Genomic DNA, 21,180 nt, shown 5'->3' on the forward strand with positions numbered 1-21,180 from the left:
TTGAAATTAATTTATATTAAATGTTATTAAAAAATTACACAGAACTTGCTTTTTATTTATCATTCCGTAATAGCGCCATCTATCCGCATAGGTAGCATACAGTGAGTATATATTGTGTAAAGTAGGAAAATGTAATATAATAAACATAATAGAAATCAAGAATTCTAAAAATTAAATTCTTTTTATTCTTGAAAAATATGATTTTAAATTTCATACCGGATAAAAGACATGACAAAAAATTCGAATTGATGTATGAGTAGAATGTGTTATTTCATATATGGCAACACATGAGAATCACATAGTTGATCAAGAGTTGCCGTGAGAGATGTCACATATGACGTCAATATGAGTAATGATAATAGTTTTTTCTTTAAAACAAACGACTATGCTATTACTGTGTACATAATTAGGAATCGAAGAAAAAGAATTATAATTTAGAGGAAGGACCAAATTACCGATTTCTTGATTAAAAAGCTTATTAAATTGTTAATTACAGTAAAAAAATATTTTATACTCTGCTAATTGTATTCTTAATCATATCTCTGTACCAAAACTAAAACTAAAATTAGTTGGTTTTATAATTTTTGAAGGAGAATATGTATGAGAAATGCTTGTTATGTTTTTGTAGGTAGCTACCGTTTGTTGTCTCTATTAGTGTGTGTTTATCATTCTGAGGTTACGCGCGTTAAAATGTTTTCTATCGTGATATTTAGTGGATAAATTTTACAACGATTAATAATCTAAAATAAATTATTAAGGCTTACGCTGTTTTTGTAAATTTTTAATCTTTGGACTTTGCTACATTAGATACCAGATTATCATTCCGTGCAGAAAATATTTATTTAGATCGAACTGTCTGTAAAGTGTTATCGTGTGCTTGTAATTGTAAAATGGCGAAAGAGGTAAATAAAGATTTGCAAAGAGAACGAGCTAAATGCGACTTTAACGTGGAGGAATTAACGAACTTTTTAGATTGGGGAGTAAAATATACGAAAATAAGGCGAAATTTAGGTATGTTAAACGTAAATACATTAATGTTTCAAAGATTGAGCTGTCTTATTGAGAATATAGTTTATTACTTATGTAATTAACACGCAGATTTTTGTTTGTAAGTTTGTGGAAATATTTATAATAATTCCATTAGTTTGTTTTGAACAAAAATAACTGGAAGATGAGATTCCGATTTTGTACGTGTTTTCGCAAGGTTATATTTGTTGTGTAAGTCATGTATTGCAAAATAAATTAAGAAAAATACAATATCTGTTTATTATATTTCCGGAAGGGCCTTTAATCGTCTTTTCTTGATATTTTAATATTATTGAACTAATATTACCAGTATTTGCGTAATTAAGTATCGTCATTATTATTCGCATTGATCGATCGAAATCGTAAAAGTCATCTTGAATTTCATAAAGAGAATTCCGGAAACTCGTATTGTTATGGTTCTTCAATCGATTGCTTAAATGTGTTTTGTGTGTTACTCTAGTTACTGCATCACTGCAAAAATATTGTATAGATTTTAAATATACTGAAAAAGACATCTTAAAAGGAAGTACTAAAATATCGTACTAGGTATTCTGATCACTGATTATAATGTACATTTTACTTAAATTACGTAAAATGTTCTTTAGAGTCCATATGCTCTATTTCCAAACTCCTTTCGAAATAAAGCACGTTTTCGATTCTTTTTTTATTTTATTTGAAAAAAAAAAAACAAAAATTTGGTGTACTGGTTTGTGAATTATGATATGTCGGTGTTTTTTTTTGACAAACTGCTTTGGTAGTTTTATTAATATATCATTGATATTGATTTATAGTTAAAAGTGATAGTTTCATCTCAGTGATTTAAATCGTGGTTGGTTCACAATTAGCGACTTCTGGCTAACGGAAAAGTACCAGTTTTATCTTTATTACGAATTGATTCATAAGTACCTATCTAATCCACAGTTGCACTTCATGGTGGTCTTGCGATAATTTCAAAGAGATAAGCCTTATTGATGAATAATCTTGTTGGTTGCTGATATGTTTTTTGTTTTTTCATTCTAGAAGCATAATTATTTTTGACTGCCAATCTATAATTGTGGTAGCCCAACGGCAGAGGTCTGAAACTCGCGATCTTAGACCGCGGGTTCGGTTCGGGGTTGTAATCTTATATGATTTATACTGTACACTAAATATATAGGATTGCTACTGTTTATAAGTTTCCATAGGATGGACAGCAACGTCCTCTGCGTACCTTTATACCACAATGCATTGAACAATTCGCTTGCCAAGCGTTGCTATTATGGCAAATGCCCCATATATATCTTTTGGAGAGGTCTATGCCTTGCAGTGAGCGTCTATTGGCTAATAAGAAAAAGAAGCGTTGTAGTGTGTCTTCGTTTTTATTTTTTTGTCGGTGGTTGTTTATTGTAAAACTTCTGTAAAGAAATTGTGAATTTTTGTTAGCCGATGCTGAAAATGTAGTTGTACCACATGCTAGAATTAATGAACGTGTTAAATATTGTTATTAATGTATGTTAATTTATAGAGGCTTCGTAACATTTATTTTTCTTATTTCTGTATTTAATTTAATGTTCATCCGTCGGGAGCTGAGCTAATAAAAGATAATTTAATTTTTTATTTTATATTTTATATTATAGAGGTTTTTTTTATAGAACCCGTTTTAGGTCTCTCGTATACGTGTTTATTGTGGGAAAGGGACTCTTACATTTTTAATAAAATTTTCACGTCTTTTATTTTTGCTTTCTTCTGCCAGTCTTCAAATAATGTAACGTTCTCATCCATTCCAAAATTCCTTTGCATCGCCTTACATAGTCTCCTAAATTATCACAGTCTAGGTCTATCAGTAAACTATGTATCACAGACTATTTTTATTTTATTAGAACTTAAGTTATTTATTTGTATGACACATGTATATTTATCACAATTTATAGTTAATATCTTTGTTTTATTAACTTGTTCTGTTACTTTTATTGCTCTTCTATATTTTATTCTTTATATATTGTAGACGTTACACTAGAAAGAAAAGTTTAGATTTATAAGAACATAAAAAAGTATCGTTGTCGGTTTTATTAGTCAAGTCAATGTCTTACAAACAACCATTGTATGGTGATAGGAGGACATGAATAACACAACAGATGCCCACGACCACCGAACCAGCGACATACTTGAATAAAAAACACACATAAAAATATAAAAACAATAATTTATGTAATTATGAATAAAAATTAATTCGTTGAACTTTGTAAATAATATTGAAATTTTGGCTAACGAATAAAATATGTAAAAGTAATGAAATATAACGTAAAAATACCATATCCACTTTGATCAAGTTTGTACTGATCAGAGATGCAAATGTGAAAAAAAAAACTAGATCAAGGTTCATTTTTATAGCGTGCATGTTACTAGCTAGCTCCTGAGGTACGTAAGCGGGAGAACGAAGAGTTAGATAGACGTTAAGCCGTTTGTTGATAAATATCTCATGTGCGTCTTGTCAATCTTCTACTCCGTCTAACCGCTCCCCTATCACAGGTGGTGAAATTTTATATTTCAATGTATTTTTAGAGCAAAAAGTGTTCAGTGTGAAAGGCCTATTAGATGACATACCAGATGAATATCGCAGCCACAAAGAAAAATATGAGAATGCGGTTCGCAAGGGTGTGCGCTTATATCGTATATTACAATCGTTGGACGACCAGAGTAGGTCGGACGAGGAAAATGTAAGGTATGGTATCGTTTCGCTAGCAGTTTGGCTTATGATTCATAATTACTATTTGCAAGGGATGGTATGGCTATTATAGTGCTGTTAAAATCCCTGTACCGCGCGAGACAGGGGTAGTGTCGACCGCTCCGTTCCATGAGTTCGCCGTCAAAGCTCAGGACGACGGCACTTATGCTCTAATTTCCTCGCTGCTCCCCTGCCACCCCCACCGCTTCATATTTTCTAAGGCGCAGTACAAGGGTTTCGGTAGCACTATAATAATAATAAAAAGTTAAAAACTATGCATTGAACCAGTAGTTTGAGACCAATATTCGATGCAATTTAAATGTCAAACGCAGCTATATTGGCAGTGGTTGGTCACAGCTTCACGTGCCCATTATCGTAGAGTATGACGTCCATTTGAAGGTAGATAGACGATCATATTAAAAATTAAGCCTGTCGAATTATTTACGAGTTTTAACGACATATTTAACGATATTTTTTTATTTATCATCATTATCATATCAGCCCCCCTGCAAGGCATAAGCCTTCCTGAAGAATCGCAACGATGGCCAGACTTGCGCTGCTGGCATCCATCGACTTTCCACGACCTCAACTATATCTTCGATCCACCTATTGGGGGTCCTACTCATGCCAAATGTACCGGCTTTACTTGCTACTCGAGAACTTATCAACCCTAAGGGCTGTTGGTTGCACATGCAATGTGCCTCAACCAGTTTCAGACTATTTATTTAAGCACGGTAACTTTGTTTCGTCTACAGATCTCTTTATTTCTGATTTGATCTCTCCCCGAGAATAGTCCTCTCCATTTACTATTAATTTTTTGTTTTCCTTATATATGTTCATTATATTTTTAACGTCTTATAGAGTTAACTTCCGAAACATTATATCGACGGCAGTGTTCAAAGACAATTCTCCGTTTGTGCTGCACATGTCCATGTTCGTGCCCACCATCATCGGTCAGGGTACGGAGGAACAGAAGGCGTATTGGGTGAAAAGAGCAAAAAACATGGAAATCATTGGCACATATGCTCAGGTGAGTTGTGGTACGGGTAGGTATCAATTAGTCAACATAATACGTCAAGCGATGAATCTGGCGTAGATTTTTGTTTAATTAATTAGCTCATGGATTTTGGATCTTCAAGCTTTGAGTCCGAAGAAGCTGTAAAAGCCAGAAAGGCTAACAGTTAACATCTATCTAAAATAAGAAATATGTGTGTATTAATACGTGTAATGTTCACGCTACATATTGCTGGCCATTACGGTCACAATACTTTTTTTATATAAAATCATTCTTGGGCGTTCAAATTGAAATTCGAATGCCGATTTGAATTCGGACGCCATCTGTGGTGAGGTCGCTGCTGTTGAATTTGGGTCGTGTAAATTGTAAATACTCTTTGTACATATGTGAATATACTTTCTTTGATCACACTTGATTATCATCCTTGCCTATGATGATAGCTCACCTCCGCTCGCTATTCGCGTACATACGTAATGTTTTTTACATTAATAAATAAAATGTATTAGTTTATTGTTAAAAAAGGGGTTATTTATATAGAGAGATCGATTACAGATGTAAAAAGCCTAAAAGGGGTGTGTATAGCTCATTTTCTGTTAATTATTGTATGTTACCACTCTATCCAAAATCAATCTATGGTTTCGTAAATAATAAATAACCTTATGATAATATAGTAAAGAAAGCGGTTTAAATTCGGATATGTAGATATTAAAATTAATTATACTTTAATATCTGTCACTGTTTTGTATTGGTATATCGGATTCCAATAGAAATTATAAATAATGTAATATATTTCAGAGTGAAAACTATACAGAGTGATAGAACGTTTGTGAAAAAGCTTTAAAGATTTTTTTCTGGTAAATAACCTATAGAATGTAATATAACCCCTTTATAATCTCCTGTATATGTAGAGATGTAACTTCGAATGTTTGCCATACATGGCGCTAGTAGATAATTGTCTTGCGAACAAAAGGGTTGAGGCGGAATTAATGAATAAAAAAGTATAAAAAATCTAGTATACACGTATTTATTATTTAAACAGACGGAGTTAGGACATGGAACATTCATACGTGGTCTTGAAACACAAGCAGTTTACGATGTTGGAACGGAGGAGTTCGTCTTGAATAGTCCAGCGCTATCATCCTACAAGTGGTGGCCAGGGGGCTGTGAGTTTTATCCAAAAATATTTATAAATTTACAAATCTAACACAAATATAGGTAATCGTTTTCATAAATATTAAAGTAATGGATCTTCGGTTCTTGCGTTCGTTAGTTACATGGGTATACTTTACATAATGTTTATTTCATTTATAAATGTTTACAGTCAATTTACACTGAAAGTTCCCTCTTCTTTTTGCTCATTTGTCTTCACTGTTGAAGGTTGTACCTTTCCTGGTAAGCCTTGACCAATAAATCGACGAGTTGCCTCCTCAGGTCATTATAGCCTGAGATATTCTCTAAAAGTTTCCTCAGCAGTATTTTAAACACATTTTTTTACCCATTTTAAAACTTATTAACATAATAAGTACAAGTTACAGCGGTCATTTCACAATAATTAGATTTTCTATATAAAGTTATATCTCATAAGCGCAGCGTTTGACGTCCACCCACGAGGAAGACAGGCGACCTAGTTCACAATGTCGGAAGGCGCTTGATGAAGACCGCACGCCGCCTCCAACTGGTCTTATTGAAAATCTACGAGGGATGCCTTTGTCCAATATTGGCTTACGGCTAAAATGATGATGAGATATTCAAAGTACTACTAAAAGCCTATTTAGTTTTCATTATAAATAATGATTTCATATTATACAGGCAACTTTTTTGAATTATTGTCATGTATTTTATTTACGTAATTTAACCTATATAGATTACAAGATATATATTTGAATTGCGCCATATTGTCAGATACTTTGGTGTACGTACCATTGTTTTTTCAAAGGCGGGGTATTAAGAATTAGGTACTGAAATTTAGTAAAACAAGAGTCATTCCACAGTGGGCCACACGGCGAATTACTGTGTAGTCATGGCACGTCTCTACATAAAAGACAAGAGTTACGGGATCCATCCATTCTTGGTGCAAATCCGTGATGAGGAGACGCATATGCCGTTGCCCGGGATAAAATTGGGTGAGATCGGTGCCAAACTCGGGTACAATACTGTGAACAACGGCTTTCTGGGATTCGAAAATCATAGAATACCTCGGGATAGGATGCTTATGAAGAATGCACAAGTGTTAAAGGTAAGGAGTTTTTTGAAATGTTAATATTAAAATTATTATTTGAGGAGAACCGTAGAATAAACCACGTTTGAAGTGAGAGTGGGTGGAGCACATTGCATGAAGCGACGGCGACGGGGATGTGCCTACTAGGTGGACTTACGACATAATCTAAATGTTTAAATAAATCAAAACGTATTTCGTAAGATCATTATCAACGACTTATTTTTTTTCCTCAACTGCGACAAAGGCCTTGTTCTGAGTTCCTTAGTCCGTTTGAAAAGAAGGCGCCCTACGGCACTCCTTATAATATGAAATATTCTCCAAGTTTACTCTCCAATTATTATTTAAATGACAGATGTGACTGGTCTCCTGATGCTCCAGTTCGCAGCTTTATTTCGTCGCCAGTTTTATATTTACAAATTTTCATTCATTTATTCATGTCAGTTCATAGACGTCCTCTGCCAGGTATTGGCTTCCAATAAAGATCGCTGCAATGACCGACCTTGCGCTGTTTGCATGCAGCAACTTAGCGCAAGCTTCATGTTATCGTCGGTTCGCGAAAAACTAACTCGAGAACCTTTCGGCCCCAACGGCCGTACGCAAATTAGAAAAATATTAATTCATCTTTTTGCGTGAAAACAACTATTAGAAACTATTAATCGTATTTAAAGTAGCCTTCCAGGCTCTCTAGGTAATCAAAGCATATGCGAATGTACTCGCGAAATAGGGTGGGTATACAGTGTAGAGTGAACGTTTGAGAACAGAAAGGCTCCCAATTTACGATAGGCAGACAGAATCTGACCTCTATCTATGTGAACAAAATGCTTCGGTGAAAGAGGAATTATAGATAACTGCTAGTAAGTTCATGCAACCCATGAACATGACTGAAAACTTTTTAATAACTTTTTTTGTTAACTTTAACGTATGTCTTTCTCCAGGATGGCACGTTTGTAGGTGGCAGCAATAGTAAGCTGACATACGGCACCATGGTCTTCGTTCGCGTCTTGATAGTGAATAACATGGCAAACCTCCTGTCCAAGGCTGTTACCATTGCAGTGAGGTACAGTGCGGTCAGGAGACAGTCTCAGCTGAAACCTAAGTAAGTTGTTCTATTACAGAAAAAAAGTTTATGGGTGGTGAAAGAATTTATAAGGATCATATTATCATCATTAGAGCAATGGTAGCGCGTCGCAGTGTAGGTAAGCTCCTTCTAGGTAGACCAACAATTCGTAGGTCAAGGTTGCTAGACATCGTTAAATGCGGCCAACACAAGCTTCGTCATTGTGGTGATCTTTGGACGAGGCCCAAGTTTTGAGTGGGTGACTATCGGCTCATATGATGATGATAATGATGAGAATCTCTTCTCTGTCGTTTATTTTAATTGCTGATGGTTGCTTCCTTCCCAGAAAATCTGGGTCTTTGAGGTTGGGGTGGTATTTGACAAGTTTCCGTCACAGGTTTTTAAGACCTGCTTTTCTGAATACTTCCGTTCTTATGAGGCCAGTCACCACCCGAACAAAGTTTGCCCATTACGTTGGTGATCGCCCACATGGTACCTATCACTCTACCTACTACAACCAGCTTATCGAGACTCTCTGGTTGCTTCCGAGCTGTGTGGTTGAAGCAGTCCAGAATCTGCTCGTAACAAACAGGTCTGTTGGCTTTTCTGACAGTCCACGGTATGCCTTGCATCTTTTAAAAGCGGCGACTTACCTTCGATCTTCCGTGTGGGTTATTCAGGATTCAGATATGTATAAGAATTAGAAAATGAAAGTCCTTTGTAGTCTTATATTTTAGGTGACGACACTTATATTTTTCAAACGCGCACTCATTCTAACGAGAAGAAGTCTAAGTTCCTTTCGCGCTTTGTCTTCCTAATCATGTTTGGTCATCAAATTTGTATTAAAAAAAAAACAATTCATGTGATTTATATGATAAGTATATAGATTTAATTCCTTGTTAAAGTTGAGTTATCTATAAAATAACGATTTATTTTACTATATGAACTTTGGAAGTAGATAAAATAAATAAAGTTAACTTTACCATTTCAGTGAGCCGGAGCCACAAATCTTGGACTTCGTGACTCAACAACACAAGCTGTTAATCGCCATTGCTACCTGCCATGCATTTTTTATTAACGCCATGTGGCTTTGGGAAGTTTATTTCGGTGTCACTAAGCAATTAGCTAAGGGAAATCTAGAAAACTTGCCGGAGGTGATTATGAAGTTTTTATTAAACAAATCAGTGCTTCTCAACGTTTACTATAATCGCGGGAACAGCTATTATTACTATATAAATCAGAATTATCGAAGGTATATATATACAAATGCTTAGTTCGACATTGGTTTACTACGATGTCGGTAATGTTAGTGCGACCGAAACCGTTGTACCGCTCCTTAGGTATGCGCACGGCAAGAAGAGAGAGGAGAATATAGCCTATATACCTCTCCGTTTTGTCCGTCTGTCATCAACGCTCATGCTCAATAGAGCGTATGACAAAGTGGCAGCTCTGGAAATATCCACTACCCCTACTTGTCATGTTTTCCAAGTCTTTAATACTTTTATTGCTGCTTTAAAGCGTCTTGTGGAATAAAAACACTTTAAATAGAAATTTACCTAATGTAGGATAAGTTCGCAATGATAAATTTGAATTAGTTTAAACATGACATTCGGACAGAGACACCAGTGAAGTAAAATTATATTTTTATCATCATTTACCATCATTAATTTTAACTTAATTTTGTGTTACGTCCTCTGCTAGACATATGTCTCCCCCGTAGATTCTTAATAAGACCGGTTTGAACTTTATCAAATATCTTCCGATAACGTTAACAAAGCCGACTGTCCATTATAAGGATGGACACCTTTATCTTTTTGATCCGTGGTCTTCAATCTATAGAGTGCTTATTTTAAAGCTTCAGCGGCCACTCACTGTCACTTCAATTTTCCATTCCGCTGGTCTATGTACTTTTACTTTCTACGAATCTCTTCATTTCTGGATAAAGCTTCACATAGCTTGTTGAGCGACTTGTCATTAAAACCAATTTTGTTTATAGTTGCATGCTCTAGCGTGTTGCATGAAGCCATTGACGACAATGGATTCGATGTACTTGGTGGAGAAATGTAGGCTGGCGTGCGGAGGACACGGGTACATGCTGTCCTCGAACTTGCCACAGACGTACGGGCTAGTTACAGCTGCCTCAACGTACGAGGGAGAAAACACTGTGCTACTCCTACAAGCCGCCAGGTATCACATGAAATTTTTCAGTTCTAACACCCATTATTATAATCAATTTTCGTAATTAACGGTCATAGTTTCGGTGACTTGCATAAAACCGTTTAAGTATTATATGAGATAACCCGTTGAACGTTTTAAATTTTAAAAATAAGGGTGAATGTAATATCTATGAACGTTATCGGTTTATTTTGCTTAACAATAAATATCTTGTTTAAAATCACGTACTTGTAATTGTAAACTTAATTATTGTTTTAACTTTACAACATTACATACCTTTGTATTAGTGTTTTTCGGCACCTACGGTAAGTACTGTAAGTCTAACTTAAAGTAAGAGATCACTCGCCGAATCCAATTCGGATAGGCAGTGTTCGGAAAGCTCCGTAACATTTTCTCATTCAAAATGTGTATTGCCAGTGATTACATACGGATTTGAAACGTGGTCACTTACCGTGGGCTATATAAGAAGACTCAAGGTCATTCAAAGAGCAATGGAGAGAGCTATGCTCTAAGTTTCGCTGCGAGATCGAATCGGATATGAAATTCAGTCTCAGAATTTCCCGTCTGAAGGTTCAGTGGGCGGGGCAAATCGCACGTGAAACCGATGGTTTCAGTGTAAGGTTCTCGAGTGGCGGTTACGAGCTGGTAGAAGTGACGTGAGTAGGACCTCAACTATATTAAACGACATTAAGATTTAGGTCGTAGGATTTCGCTGGATGCAGTTCTCGCAAGAGCGATCATCGTAGCGATTCTTGAGGCAGGTTAAAGAAGATATAATACCGTCGTACATGTTTTATGGACCCGGAACTATGGACTCTCGACCTGGTCAAGCACCTAATATCACAGCAAGCAACGAATAAAGCTATGCTTAGCTCTCTTGTATGGAAATGAATCCGAAATAAAGAAATTCGACAGAAAATTAACATTGTCTCAGCGTGCATTTTAAAGACTGCGTGGATACTAGATGGAAGAAGAAAACGCTTATGAGGCGGGAATGTAAGGCGTCTTCCGGAGTCACCTGGTAGACAAGCCACTCAGAAGAGGCATCGCCTTAAACTGACACTCCATACCCGTTAAAGAGATTTAATAGCGCCAAAAATAGCCAGGTCATTTTACTAGAATATTGCAGAACTTAATGTACTATAACTATTAAGATTAACTGATTTATTTAATTTTCAGGTCACTAGTAAAAGCTTGGCGACTTCTGGCTAAAGGCCAAAAATTAAAAGGTTCAATGGCTTACCTAGCTGATAACACGACGTTAAAGACGTGGGATGGATCCGTTAGTGGAATCATAAAGAGTTTTCAAGTTGTTGCAATTCGGTAATTATATAAATTTTTAACTAATGCTTAACCTAAATTCTAACTTTTATTAATATTTATTTGTGTTAATATGTGTATGTTTAATTACACTCGAAAGATTACAAAAGATATTTTTAAAATTGTATAATATATACAAATATATATATATATATATATATATATATATATATATATATATATATATATATTATATGCTATGTACTGTGTATGTCGTACAAATGTATCTTACTTTTTAAGAAGTAGTATATATCTTATTATAATAATAATATATTTATTTGAAGTTAGCCACATGAAACACATTGATATTATTTTCTTAAATAATATTACAAAAATTTTGGGATGTAACGAATCTATCAATTGATCTTATATTAATGAGACATACATACACACAAATGTACTGAGCACTAATCTATACAGGTGTGGGTCCAGCGGTGGACTTAAAGATGAAATGGCGACGATCATAAACGCGTGGAGCCTCCGTATACTAACTGAGTAGAGTCTCTCGGGAGTCTTGAACCGGTCTTTTCAGGGAGCTGGAGCTGACTCTGCATGGAGTGACTAGATTTTAGGACCCCCTAGAGGGCCGAGCTTAGAATGAATCGGTAGTTTTTTAAAACGTTTTCTAATTTTTATGTTACCTCTATGACTTGTATATCTGGTAATCACTCGTTCAACTATTCTAACCCCAGAAAAGTATTGAGGTTATCACACATTTAGGCAAAACAATTAAGTTAATTATATTTATGCCTTCAGCAAATTATCCGGTGTTGTGGCAAACCTTGACGAACTACAGAATTCCGGATTATCTCCAGAAGAAGCGTGGAATAAAGCATCTGTGTACCTGACAGTAGTGTCAGAGGTTGGTATCATTTTCCACAAGACTTACTTCTTGAAGTAAAAAAAAATTGTAAGCCTAGATACTGATAGGTGATAAATACACATAACAATGAACTTCTATATAAGTATTTGACAATCTAAAGATTAACACGTTAAACGCCGATAGAAAAAAATAAAAATCGTAAAAATACTTTTGGTCGTAATTTGTTTATTATGTTACGATACGTATAGAAAATAAGTTTTATTCAATTCTGTACATGGGTTACATAGTTACAGTCAAATACATAGCTGAGGTCACCGGTGCACCCCATGGCGCACAAATACAGAAAACATATTTTCCGGTACCCGGCGCCGCGCCGGCCACCCCGCCAGCCACCCGCTACACCAGTAGTAACGTGTGTTACTAGATCAATTACGTTCCTACTATCTTAGCTGTCATCATTTTCTTATTGAATAGTTAATGTGCAAGCCTTTACAAATGGATTTAGCTATGGAGGACTTCGAATTTACGCAGGATGAATGGAAGCAAATCAACGCGTTAGAAATTTCTTTTTCGATCGCTTCTATAAACAATGACGCTCTCGTAGAATCGGATAGTGAACCCATGCAATTACCGAAAAAGAAAAGACGTTTGGTTATCGCAAGTGATAGTGATAGTGACAATGAGTCGGCTGAAAATTTTGTTGCCGCCAATATATCGCAAAATTTTTCAATTTTTTAATTCCTTACAAGGTATGTTTGTCCCACTGCGCAGTATAGTTCTACAGCGCCGTGCCGGTCACGGAGTACGAATAAAGTAACAGTCAGTATGGCCGGCGGCGAGAAAAAGTAGTTTGAATATGACTATACGTTGAGGTCACCGGTGACCCCCATGGCGCTATGATAGAGGAAGGGTGAGGTCACCGGTGACCCCCATGGCGTTTAGCGTGTTAAGGTAAATAGGTCTTTTAATGCCCGTAGGTAAAAACAAATGTCCTAAAAAACGAGTTTTGACATTAAAAATCCAGCGTAGCATTGAATACATCATAAGAAGAATGCCTAAATATCCTAATTGAACAGCTAACTGGTTTCCAAAGCCTTTTCCAAACCATCTTAATCTGCAAAGTTTTCACAGCAAATTCAAACGGTCCAGATGTACACTATGAATAGTAAACCCTCTCCCTTTCCCAAACCAAAAATAATTGTCATAAATTTATATTCTACATGTAATGTAATGTACATCTATCTCTTCAATATGTCAAGCCTCAGAACTGTTCAACGGGCTTTAGCAATAAACGTATAAAAAGGATTGTCCATAGATTGTGTAAAATGACAGTGGGCAAGGCATATGAGCAACCGTCGGCCCATAAGCCGAAAGATTCTCGAGTTGTGACCACGAAGTGGTAGACACAAGTGTAGATAGGCCTCGGTGGTCGCCTTTCAGAGATCATCATACATGATGATAACCCATTAAGAATATAATTAACATTTGTCAAGCCTATTTTTATATATAATAATAATACAGGCACATGGGAGAGCTACTCTTCTATCCGTATACAAGTCAGAGATGGACAAGCGAATTTCCACCATGTCGCCACCTTTAAAAGCGGTTATGAATCAATTGCTGGAACTTTATGCAGTATATTGGGCACTCGAGAGACTTGGTGACTTGTTATTGGTGAGTATATATCCTGTATGTCTCTTTTGAAATATACATTACTTACATTATTTTTTTTTTCATATCCGCTTAACATCTCTATATATTAAGACTTATACTTTATACAGGTGATTTGTTATAGGTGTTAAAATAGCTAAATTGCTGTCAATTAATGTATGAAATAAATAAATATAAAAATTATAAAAATATAAATATAAAAATTAATTATTGTTTACTATCTGTTCCCGCAGACTTTATACTGCTAGAAGTTATTGGCCTTGTATCGCATTTTAGTGTGATTTCTTTATACAGACGGATTAAAAATAGGTGTAAAAATTTTAAAACTATACTTTTAGCCTTCTTTGAAGCTTTTACAGCTATACCCAATCACCCTGTATATCCTTTAGATTGATATAAAGTAATGCACTAATTCAAAGTTATTTATCGCTTACAAATGCAAGGATCACAGGATTAAACCAGTCAAAGAACTATAGTCTAACTTTATAGCTAATCAAATTTTAATATAAGTGATCATCTTCTTTGTGACGCTTCCTCATGACTGAGGGTCTTGGCCAAGCACATCAGAATCTGCTACCATCTCCTAGTTTTTTTCGTTTTTTTCCTAGTCCTTTTACTATCCACATTGCCGAGAACTACAAGTTTGTCTTGATTGTTCGACTTCCTTCGCGCAGTGTGGCCGAAGTAAGAGAATATTGTACGCAAGTAGATAGTGGGTATTCAGGTCTTTATTCTCTGCTCTTTAAGGAAAACGAATTGGTGTGACACGCCGTCCACGGTGTTTTTAACCTTCTGCGGCAGCACCACATCTCGAATAAGTCTACCCTTTGCTTTTTACGAGAGCACGCATTTGTTTGAATTTGGTGCTTCTGTGGATAAACATGTTTCTTTATATTTTCTCCAACGTTTTCATTGTAATTAGCCATTTGTGTTTTCCGTATTATCCCCATATCACAATTTCCACTAGATGTTCTTTTTTTACGACACTCGTTATTGGGGCTCTCTCGTTCTCCCCTATCTCGTTTAGGGATCCACACCCTTCTTTCTATTTCTTTACTCTTCTTTCAGTCTTCTTAAGAACATTCATTTGATCTTCTAACATTCTTCACATGCTCTTATATACTCATCCCTTTATAGTTTCCTCCTTTTCATCACTTTTCATTCTACTCCTCACTTGATAAATGTCACAGGTATTGGGTTTCTTATATTTTTTATCACAATTTGTTTAGTGCTTAAACCATTTTTACTGAATAAATTTGTAGATATTATCACAGTTGGTATTCCACTAGATGTTATAAGTGAACCGAGGTAAATAAATTCAATTTTCTTTTTGTCTTACTACGATTTATTCCTAGTCTATACTCAGCGAGACCTTTACTCTTCGCGAAAGTTCGGTGAGTTGTTTCATCAGCACCAATGATAGTAGTATTATCTGAAAAGCGTAAGTTGATATTGTGGTGACAGCCAACCCGAATACCTCCATTACAGTCCTCCAAAACCATGCACTGATACAGCTTTGCCAAACTCCACTTTCCAACTTTAAAATGATCAGAAATAGTGTTAAATAGATAACTAACGATATCCTGATAGCAGGATCTTGTAATAGTAATTATATGATTTTTTATACATTTTTATTATATAATTGTACCACATTAGTATTTATATATGTAAATTTTATCTAGAGACTAATTACACATCAATTACTTCAACGAGACGTAATTACAATCGTACGTAAAACCAGTCCGGACATAAATGTTGACGCAATCGTATTTTTTTAAATATAGTTCTAGCGATAACAACTTTTCCAATACAACACAGTATCATAGAATCTTGAAATGAAAATGATTTTTTTTTTGGGAATATCCTGTACCTTTAGAGAATCTAATGACACACACAAAATATAATCGATACACTCGTAATTTTATGCCTCAAACTTGTAAAATACCAAGCCTTCAGTATTATGTAATCATAATCAATTATAATAAAATTGAAATTAACATATTTTATACGATGTTAAAAATTAACATAATTTTTCAATATAAGCTGTAAAAAAATTAATATGGCATATTTTTTCACCATCCTGTCTTAAAATTATTACGGTTCATATAAAGTAATACCGGAACATTTTAATTATAACCAATCCTTCTGTATAATGAATTTCCAATTCTAAAAGATAAATGTTTGCATTAATGATATCGGCCCTATTGATTAACATTTCCATGAGTGTCTGACATTAGTAACATACATGGATATATATATATCTTATATGGATAAGATATTAGATATCTGCGGTTTACATTACGTTAATGAAGTCATAAAAATGTATATGTCAGATCGAACCTATAAATTATGATCAATCATTAGTATCGGAATCACGGTATCTGTTATAAAACCGGTTGATAGAAAAAAAATGTTTATACACAATAAATGTTCACAACTTCGTGGTATAGATTTTATTATCTGCAAAGGATTCAGTGAAACGGCTGAAATTATATCCTGAGGTATAAATAATATATTCGGTAATGTGACATCTTCCCGTCCAATATCCCTCAGGGCCTGAAGAGGAAAGTCGGCTAATGTGATACTAGTAAAGACTTACAAAACTGAAACGTTGTCTCTCACTTCGGATATCTAGGAGGGGGTAATGCGCACTTCTTTTCGAGATCGAATAAATGAATGGTAGACGAAAGTAACCGATAGTAGCCCAGTTAATTGGCAAGTTTATCTGGCAGTGTGCATATAGCGTGGAGACCAGATGGGAAGCTTGATAAGGTCATCTGTAGACACTGAATGCAGGTCGTTTCCAAACGGTCATATTGGAAATTTATGAAGAAGCCCATGTCCACTTTTAAACTTCCTAAGGCTAAGAAGATGTTGGTGAATGAAGACAACAACAATTTAAGATAGCCCCAATGAGATGACCAGTTGGAAGCGTGCTGTTTCCCTTTATGATCCGTGGTCTCTAATCCAGAACTTTAAGGATCCAGCGGCCAGTACTAAGTGAGGAGACTTCAACCTATCAATCCGATGGACTATGTCGTTTACTTTCGTTCGTCTACAGCTTTTCTCATTCCTAATATAGAAATTCCCGAACATAGCTCTTTCCATAGCTTGTTGGGCTATGAGCTTGAATTGAGACACCACTTTTTTGTGCAGTGAGTCACATCACTGTTAACCCACATTGTAGATTTGCCTCTTTAGGCAACGTCGAAAACTTGGATCGTTCGAGAAACTTCTCGAAAGAACAGACGAGTTGGTCGATTGGAACCTTTCTCAAACTTTGATTTACTTGATTTGACTATTTACTCCAGGAACACGCACAAATTAACAACTTCCAGAATCAAATCTATAACTCATTTTGGGATGGGCACGAAATGTGCACATAGTTTCAATCTTACCTATAATATTTCAGTAAAATTTTCTGTATTGCATCGTTTTGTAATGGGCGCGCCTTATTGCATACGACGGGTGAATGCCCTCGTCTCGTCAGTTGCTCAAAGAGTGAGAAAAGAAACGTCCGATTATCGCAAAAAAGATCTAGAACTATTAAAAATATAATTTAGTGTTGTACATCAACATAAATCAGGTGTAAAATGTCGTCATAAACCGCGAACATAAACCTTGAATAATGTTGCCTTAGAATAACTGTATTTTTGTTTCATAGCCACTTTAAACTGGAAGTTAGTTTTGAGATACATGTAAATCTAGTTATCAATTTGTCATTACTCTTTAATAATATTTTATAACTAATAATTATGCGGTAACCTAGACCGTGCTTATATTATAGTTGAAACATATAATCTGTAGATAAATAGTAAATTACAAAATGTAAACGGAGTATTCATATTGCGAACTAATGATGTTGGTACTTTTAGCATTTAGAGCTTCATAGAGTTGGAGGTGGAAGAGCGGTTTAGTCTGAATCTCTTTGACTAAGGATTTTTCAGGGATCCCCCACGAATCGCGGATCTGGTCGTAATAAAATGTAATTCATCTGGTTAAGTCAAGGTTTTACGTAGGTAAAACTGCCCGATAGTACATCATAAGGCTATTATTAATTAACACTCTATATATATATATTTAAATATACACTCTTTATCAAATTTTTACATTTACATTTTAGACATTTATTTCAAAGTGATATACAAACTTGCCGTCGATAAATACATAAAACGTATGATGATATATTAGTTGCCTTAAATAGCCCGTTAAAACTGAATAAGGAAAAATGTATTTAATATACTCAATCAAACTTGGAACGCGATGTATTTATGTTGGAGGTGATAAATCAAATTTATGACTGGCAGTTTTTTAGTTTTTGTTGCTGGCCACTAGATGGCCTAATTAGCAGTGACCTTCGCATCGACGCCTTTTGATGCGCAAGAGCCGACAGCATTCGCGGACGGTCATAGAAACAGTTACGTTTTAACGGGGCCGTACCGTATCACAATGCATGCACAAAAAATACATCGGGAAGACATACTGCGCTACATTTGTTGCTATGTATCACAAATGTATTTTGCTCGGAGCATTGCTGCGAGATCGAAACATAAATGAGACCCGCACAAGAACTAAGGTCACCAATGTACTTGAAGATTTGCAAGTTTAAAGTTGCAGTCGGCGGGGCACTTCTTTCGTGTGGATATTTTCGTTGGGTCCAACAGTACACCGCTGTTGGACCCGGAAGGTTCTCGAGTAGGGACCTAGAGCGAGTAGACGCGGCGTGTATAGGACTTCCACTAAGTAAATCGACGACTTTTTAAGGTCACTGGTAGTCGCTGGATGCCGGCAGTGCAAGATCGGTTATTATAATTTCCTGTGATGCACTTCTATCCAAAGGTTCCGTATATAGTGTCTTTTCAAGAGGTTTGCCTTTATTTGACATACATTATATTTCTATTATCAAAAGCCAAGGACAGCCCTACCTGAGGTCACCTCGGGAGGCCTTGAGCCTAGTCACGGGGCGTCCGACGAAGTGATTTTACAACTCAGCGACCATAAAAGCCTGTGAAACACACTACCTACTACTGTGTACCGAGTCCAGCCTCCTTCGAAAGTCTATAAAGGCTTCGCTACCTTAAAAGAGGTTTTAAACTAGGCGTCCTTTGCGGCCTGTCGGCTCTAGCGAAGTGCTGTCATAAATATAACCAGGCTTCTTTATTATGTAAGTTAAGACTTAACAGATTTAAACTTTACAAGGTGGAAGTACCTAAAACATACAAATTAACATGGACTTGAGTTTGTCCATTAAAACGGCGAACTTAATATTATTTCGTAACATATTATCGTAAGCAATTTTTATAGCTGTTATGTGTTATAAAAATACAAACAATGCACATTTATCGCGTTATGTCTAGTATATAAATTAAACTGTGTTAGATACTATAGTGGTTCCAGTCTATTATATGGCACACTATAATTGTAGAGGAATAGCTAACAAATAGATATGTATGTGTACCCACAAACAGACTTAAAGATTCCATGAAGGATTTCACTTGCTACATCCGTCGTTTGGAAGAGAAGAGATTAGACTTTGACTAATTCACTATCACTATAGATGACAAGGTTTTATTTACTTCTACTATCAGTGCATATAAACAAAAAATATTTATTTTTATTTATCACGTGTCGAAGTTAAATTACAAATATATTAAAGAACGAAATGTAAAGCCAAAGTTTAGAGTGACAATGAAAATTTAATATGAAATCCTTTTTCAGTACACGCCTATATCCAAAAAAGATGTCGCTGTATTGCAGGGAAGATATATAGACATTTTGGAGAAAATCAGGCCAAACGCAGTTGGTTTGGTCGACGCCTTCGATTTTAGAGACGAGGTTTGTTATGTAATATTTAGCAAATTCGAATTGTTTTAAGGCAGTGCATATACATATGTCTTCGTCGTTTAAATCAAATAATAAAACATATATTATTCAAATATCAGGTTACAAGCATATAGTATGAATGTGATGATCTAAGGTCAATATTTAAAAGGTTTCTCTATTGTTACTTTAAAATAGATGTTGAATTTAGCAGATAATTAAGAAAATATTTATTATATATTGGACTATATACATTGCATAAGAAACAATTTATTTTGGACTTAACACTTCACATTATTAAATAAATAAATAGCCTCATTGAGAAGTGATTTATGCATGTAGAAATTGAACATGTTATTCCAAACATTTTATCGTCTAGCCCTTATACACCTACTGCAAGGTATAGGTAAACCAATAGTACCAAGGTATAGGTAAAATATACCCAAAGATATCTATGGTGGTATATACCACAATCGCCACACTTGCCTGTCTAGTTGGCGATCGCAGTGTGATAGTGTATGTAGAGAACGATGCTACTGATTCTCTGAAAACTTGTTAGCAATGGCAATCATATAATTATATATAATTAATGCACAAAGTGGGAATTATATAAGACTGTTTTAGTTCTCTCCCGCTGAGCTATTTAACCAAATTTAGTATTAAGAGGACATTTTTCTTTTATCTCCTATTTAATAAATATAGTGTATATAATGCGTATGTTGTAACATGTTCAAGGTTCAAGAATTTAATGAAGAAGGAAACAAATAAAATTAGTATTATTATAATATGTTATTATATCGACTGTTTTACTATATTAGAAATAAAATAAAATTAATGACTACGAAAATAATAATGTCTATAACTATTCTAAAAACTGACAACGTGAAATCATATATCTTTTTGGTAATTTTAACATGTCCATAGATAGCTTCAATTCCTTACAAATAGCTTTTTGTATTTATTGTTTTTAAATAAATTAAATTTACACTTTAGAATCGTCTTTCGTAATTTTGTGTTTTGTCAGTTTCAATTATAGATATTCTGATTCTCAAATAGATATTGATACGTGTTAATATTCTAGTTTGCTTTTGTTTAGATCCTGAATTCAGCGCTGGGCGCATACGATGGTCGGGCATACGAGAGGTTAATGGAGGAAGCCATGAAGAGTCCACTCAACGCGGAGCCTGTCAATGACACCTTCCACAAATACCTCAAACCATTCATGCGAGGGAAACTGTGATTTTGGAAGAATTTGTTACTATGAAAATTCTTTTATTTTATTATCGTTGTTAATCTGTTGTTATTATTTTGACAATTATGACTAGTTTACTTGTATTTTCGGCTTTATTTA

General features: G+C 35.1%; 1 protein-coding gene across 1 annotated transcript; it reads left to right on the forward strand.

Annotated features, from left to right (window-relative positions):
* The first annotated feature begins 807 nt into the window (after positions 1 to 807).
* On the forward strand, positions 808 to 21,118 carry LOC137927143 (acyl-coenzyme A oxidase 1-like). Its single transcript, XM_068770960.1, has 13 exons — positions 808 to 1,011; positions 3,568 to 3,727; positions 4,592 to 4,760; positions 5,785 to 5,908; positions 6,737 to 6,981; positions 7,899 to 8,059; positions 9,012 to 9,174; positions 10,017 to 10,207; positions 11,375 to 11,518; positions 12,272 to 12,377; positions 13,860 to 14,012; positions 19,728 to 19,844; positions 20,926 to 21,118. Exons 1-13 carry the CDS (start codon positions 891 to 893, stop codon positions 21,067 to 21,069), a joined length of 1,998 nt encoding a protein of 665 aa, XP_068627061.1. The 5' UTR covers positions 808 to 890; the 3' UTR covers positions 21,070 to 21,118.
* Positions 21,119 to 21,180: the final 62 nt, after the last annotated feature.

The sequence above is a fragment of the Battus philenor genome, unplaced genomic scaffold (assembly GCF_028537555.1).
Source record: "Battus philenor isolate CCGP_79_NKW_IND1 unplaced genomic scaffold, ilBatPhil1.0.hap1 SCAF_3, whole genome shotgun sequence".
Lineage (NCBI taxonomy): Eukaryota > Metazoa > Arthropoda > Insecta > Lepidoptera > Papilionidae > Battus > Battus philenor.

Coding starts and splice junctions, on each gene's coding strand:
- LOC137927143 (XM_068770960.1), top strand. CDS start 891: ATGGCGAAAGAGGTAAATAAAGATTTGCAAAGAGAACGAGCTAAATGC. Junction 1,012..3,567: donor GAAAATAAGGCGAAATTTAG/GTATGTTAAACG, acceptor ATGTATTTTTAG/AGCAAAAAGTGTTCAGTGTG. Junction 6,982..7,898: donor AGAATGCACAAGTGTTAAAG/GTAAGGAGTTTT, acceptor GTCTTTCTCCAG/GATGGCACGTTTGTAGGTGG.